The sequence below is a fragment of the Aulonocara sp. 'chitande type north' Nkhata Bay genome, linkage group LG22, assembly GCF_057382095.1.
Source record: "Aulonocara sp. 'chitande type north' Nkhata Bay isolate Kocher_YH1m ecotype deep benthic linkage group LG22, A_spYH_male_GT1.1, whole genome shotgun sequence".
Classification (NCBI taxonomy): domain Eukaryota; kingdom Metazoa; phylum Chordata; class Actinopteri; order Cichliformes; family Cichlidae; genus Aulonocara; species Aulonocara sp. 'chitande type north' Nkhata Bay.
The window spans coordinates 26,802,924-26,807,581 of record NC_141364.1 but is presented as its reverse complement, the minus strand read 5'-3'; the positions used below and the strand labels follow the sequence as shown (position 1 = coordinate 26,807,581).

The following is a 4,658-nucleotide window of genomic DNA, read 5'->3' as shown; positions in this document are numbered from 1 at the left end:
AAGAAGAGCCCCGGCGCTCTAAGTCGTCCACCAGCATCGGAAAAATCAGCCTCATTAATAAAACTGTTAACCCATAACAGCTGATCCATAGCAATCAACCGATTTGCACCTGCATGATCAATGAGGCGGGTTAATACTGCGTGGTTAGAGAAGCAGAGAGGGTGGGGGGAGAGAGACAGTAGGTGGATGGTGAGGATGTCTCACTTCAAGATCGGTCAACTGTTAAATGAGCAAAACCAAAGATTCTCATTTGTGCTTCCGCCCACTTTTTAAGCAGCCACTGACATCTAACACATATGTGGGTGTGCACAAACACTCACACCTACGCATGCCTGGCCAAACGGCCCCCACTCACACACACACATGCACGTGTGCACACACACACACACATGCATTATGAATGTCCTCGATTTTCCTACATGGATACTGTAGAACTTCTCAACATTTAAATAGCAGTTTGAGGCTTTACTTCAGATCAGAATGATTCAATGTCGTGTGCAATGTTCACAGATACGTTCACGATTAAACACGCACACACACACACATATAACGCAGTGTCACTGGATGTCAAACAGGCAGCTCTTGACGTGGAGTTTTATGATAAGCTAACAAACAATAAAAGTGAAGCTCTCCGTTGTATCACTGTAACGAGCACGCTTGCGCACGGCTCTCAAACATTCAGAGGGATACACAGGATGCACACTCAAGGCAAATCACGCACACGCAGACACACACTCTGAGGGCGCTGAGCAGGGAGTATAAAAGGGGCATCCTTCCCACTCAGCGCAGAAGTGCTCTCACTCTCACACACTCCTATAACGCGCTGAAGATCTTTTCTCAAGGTAAGCTTTATTTGCTTTGTGGCAGGTGATTTGAGGCTTTTATGAGGATTGTTAAACTAAGAATTTCCTTCTTTTTTATTATTCTTTTGTTTTCTTTATAATCATTTCAAAATTCAAACACAGAGTCTTTTCTAAAACAGACAAAAAGTGAGGTACAGAGGATAAAATCTGATATTTTTGTGCTAAGCTTTAATTCTTTGAAAGCTACACATGCTCCCTCCTTATTTATACAATTTGATTAATATGATTTGACACGAATTCATAAAACAAATTCCAGAGACGTTTCCCAAAATCAAAATGGACATTTTTGTCTGCAATAAAAATCAAGTCACTTCCACCTGGTGAAGCTGCATTCATGATATCTACCCTCAGTTATCTAATGTGGCCAGAGTGTGTTGCGCGCGGGTGACTGTGTTAATATGCTGCCCTCATTAATGTGTTGAGTCAGAGTAATTTTCAGTTGTGAAGGAGCGCTTGTCTGGCAGATGGTCCAAGCTGTCGTTTCTCACTCTGGACTGCATCTCTGATTCCTTCTCATTAAACTTCTGTTTGCTCCTCTCCCACCGCTCTCAGATGAATGCTGGGCTGTGTGTGTGTGTCGTGCTGGCAGTCCTGTGTGCGAGCTGTTTGGGGCTCCCCTTCTCCTCCCAGCCATTAGACGAGGGCCAGCGCCCCATCTCTGCTCTCTCTGAAGGTAAAAGTTGCGACACGTTTCTCGCCATCACAGTGAGTTTTTGTGCCTGACTCGTGCTTTTCTTGCCTGTTTTGAGCAGCTCTCCTTGAGGCTGACACCCACACCTTGGGAGATCTCCACCTCCGACACAGGCGCTCTGCCCCCCAGCTGAAAGCTCTTCCTCTGGCTGAGGAGGATGCAGACTCCCGGGCCAATCTCAGTGAGCTGCTCGCTAGACTCATCTCCTCCAGGAAAGGTGTGTTAGTGAGTGTGAGGAATGTGGATTTAGGTGGCATCCTTTCCATGCCTGCAGCCTTAAATGATATATGTGTTTAGAGAAGTGTCTGTGTGCATGTGAGTGTGAAACGAAAAACATCTGGCAACAGTAGTATTTGGAGCGCAGTGCTTTTTCCTGCCTTCCCCCTCCCCTCAGTCATGCTAATTACGGGAATTAGTGCACAACCAGCTTTGTAAAATGAATTAGTGGCTCTGAAAAGCTCTTGTGGTTTGAAAGAGCACGTATTAGTGTGTAGAGCCTTCCGGCCACTTGCCTCATACCATCTTATTTCACTTTTGTTTTCCCCCTATCTGACTTCACATCACTTTTTTTTCTTTTTTTTGCTAAGGAAACAAACCCTCGACCCTGTCGTAGATTATAACGTCCAGCACTCACATCTCTTGGACAGCTGACCGGACAGGGGAAAACACACACACGCACAGACACACTGTCAGAATCAGACTTTTCCACTTGGCGTCCAGATACTGAAACTGACTCCTTGCGTGTCTCTTTGTAGGACAGTTTGTACAGACTGAAACATTTTGCAGAGCTACAGATGGACAGTGAAATCTTTTATTTCGGCATCAGTGGCTTTAGTGAGAAATCTGGATTTTGTTTTTACCCCGTTCTTTAGCTCATTTTTTCAGCTTAAATAAAACACAAATATGTATTTGAGTTACAGCCGTACTTTTACTTTGCTGTTGTGTAATATCGATTATAAAAGTTCCCCAGACTCAGAAAGCGTTGGGCCAGACAGTGAACACTCTAAAATGTCAGAGGGCGCCGTGAAACTCATATGTAATGCCTCGGGGAATGTGTGTTTCTGTTAATCGTGCGTGTGCGATTGTGGGTGTCTGTGCTCATGTGCATGCTGTTCACTTGCATGTTTTGGTGTGGGAGGTGTCGTTATCGAGTCTTTCTGCAGCCAATCTTCTCAGCACGCCAGGGAGTTGAAACGCAGTGTGTATGCATGTGCATGCCGCCGTGTGCGTGTGTGTGTGTGTGTTGTGTGGGAGGATGTGGGTGGAAAAAAACTCCATCTCTGTGAGCGTCCAATTGATTACCAAACGGAGAGCAGTTCTGCTCCAGTTCACTTGGAACAGAAATCAAAAGATCGGAAGCAGATGTGTTCTACAAGATCTGTGTGTCTGTGTGTGTGTGTGTGTGTGTGTGTGTGTGTGTGTGTGTGTGTGTGCGTGTGTGCGTGTGTGCGGTCATTTCTCTGCAAAGCACACACAAATTTCTGCACACATGCACTGATACAGCGATCATGACACACAGGAAGGGAGGCTAATGGCACGCTGTCAGGCTAGACTTCAGCCGTGTCTTTAGTGTGTGTGTGTGTGTGTGTGTGAGAGAGAGAGAGAGAGAGAGAGAGAGAGAGAGAGAGAGAGAGAGAAATAATGACGATGTGAGCTCAGAATCACTACCGGGCAATTACAATGCCCAAAAGACACCCAGTTTACCGCAAAGCGCTCACAAAATGAAGCGAAGATGAGAACATTTTTTCAAAGCCCAGCTCACCAGCCAAATATCCTCAGTGCGGAGAGCCAGTTTTCGAATATTGTGCGCACTTTTTCTTCTAGAAGGAACAAATAAAGAATTAAATTAAGCTGTAAGCTGGTAATGAACACAGCTAACTGCCAAAGTGCCCTTAAGTGCACAAAATGTGCCTTAAAAAGTTGGAAAAGAGATGCAAATTTAGATATTCAAAAGATAAATCCCTGAAAATGAGCTTTTGTGCAGAGTCTATAAACTGCTTGGTTTATGAGAGCACTTATTTGCTCAGCGTTTCCCACATTTTTAAATTTCCTGCATGTGCGAAAAACCTCTCTGCCCTGCTCAAGCTTCTCGCGGAATTAAAAGTCTGATTCATGTCTCTTACTTTGAAAATCAGAGCGTCTCTATGCAAAATAAGAAATCAAAAGTAAGATTTCACCGCAGAGAAGTTCTCAGCTTCTCTCATGCTCTCCTCACTCAGAGGAATACTAATTTCACTCATGCTCTTTTTCTCTCCTCCACCCACGCTTTTTTCCCTCCTCCCCTCCAAGGTTCTGTGCGCAGAAACTCCACGGCAAACAGCAAAGGCGTCGGACCGAGTGCCAACCACCGGATAGCAGACAGGGACTACTTAGGCTGGATGGATTTCGGCCGCCGCAGTGCAGAGGAGTATGAGTACTCCTCATAAGGGGAAGTCATGGCTCACACAACCACCACCATATGGGCACAAGATAAAAAGAAGAAAAAAAAAAACCCTGCGCAAGCTGTCTCACAATAAGAGTCTATTTATGATGTATTTGTTGTACATTTGTTTGTAAAACTGTAATAATGCAATATACATACAGTATGCCAAATTTTGCAGAAAAGCTCTCACTGTCCAACTTTCTTCGTTTTTTGGATTTCTCTGGTTTCTTTATCATTCAAAGTGGAAAGGAGTCGGATGGTGTCAGGGCTTGTGGAAAGTAACCAAATAAAGATTTAAACTATCGCTCTGCAGAAGTATTCTTCCAATGCACGCTGCTTAAAGTAGATGCATTCACATTCAACTGCTGTTACGTAACATGCGTGCCGAAGAACCAGATTATCTGAAACACTTAATTTCTAGTGCAATCATACTCTTTTATATAGCAAGGAGCCGAAATGACAACATAAGCATGGACAAATACTCAGTACATATTTACTTTGGTGACAGTTTGTGAGAGTAGACGGCTTGTAAATCAAAGGTGGCAGATAAAACATCCCAGTCAGGGTTAGGGTCTACTTTATTTAAGTGTTTCTACATCTAGGATTAACAGTTAAAAGGCACATTTGAACCCAGGATCTTCTTGCTGTGAGGCAACAGTGCATACTACTGCACCATTTAATT

General features: G+C 44.2%; 1 protein-coding gene across 1 annotated transcript; it reads left to right on the top strand.

Moving 5' to 3' along the window:
- The first annotated feature begins 711 nt into the window (after positions 1–711).
- Positions 712–4,281, top strand: LOC147304326 (cholecystokinin-like). The gene is made up of 4 exons (XM_086280703.1): positions 712–842; positions 1,416–1,536; positions 1,616–1,771; positions 3,844–4,281. The coding sequence occupies exons 2-4, from the start codon at positions 1,416–1,418 to the stop codon at positions 3,978–3,980; spliced, it is 414 nt and encodes a 137-aa protein (XP_086136829.1). The 5' UTR covers positions 712–842; the 3' UTR covers positions 3,981–4,281.
- The last annotated feature ends 377 nt before the right edge of the window (positions 4,282–4,658 follow it).

Bases quoted from the DNA above. Each gene is read 5' to 3' on its own strand.
- LOC147304326 (XM_086280703.1), top strand. From the start codon at position 1,416: ATGAATGCTGGGCTGTGTGTGTGTGTCGTGCTGGCAGTCCTGTGTGCG. The intron at 1,537-1,615 runs GTAAAAGTTGCG...TGTTTTGAGCAG, and splicing joins CATCTCTGCTCTCTCTGAAG to CTCTCCTTGAGGCTGACACC. The intron at 1,772-3,843 runs GTGTGTTAGTGA...CTCCCCTCCAAG, and splicing joins ACTCATCTCCTCCAGGAAAG to GTTCTGTGCGCAGAAACTCC.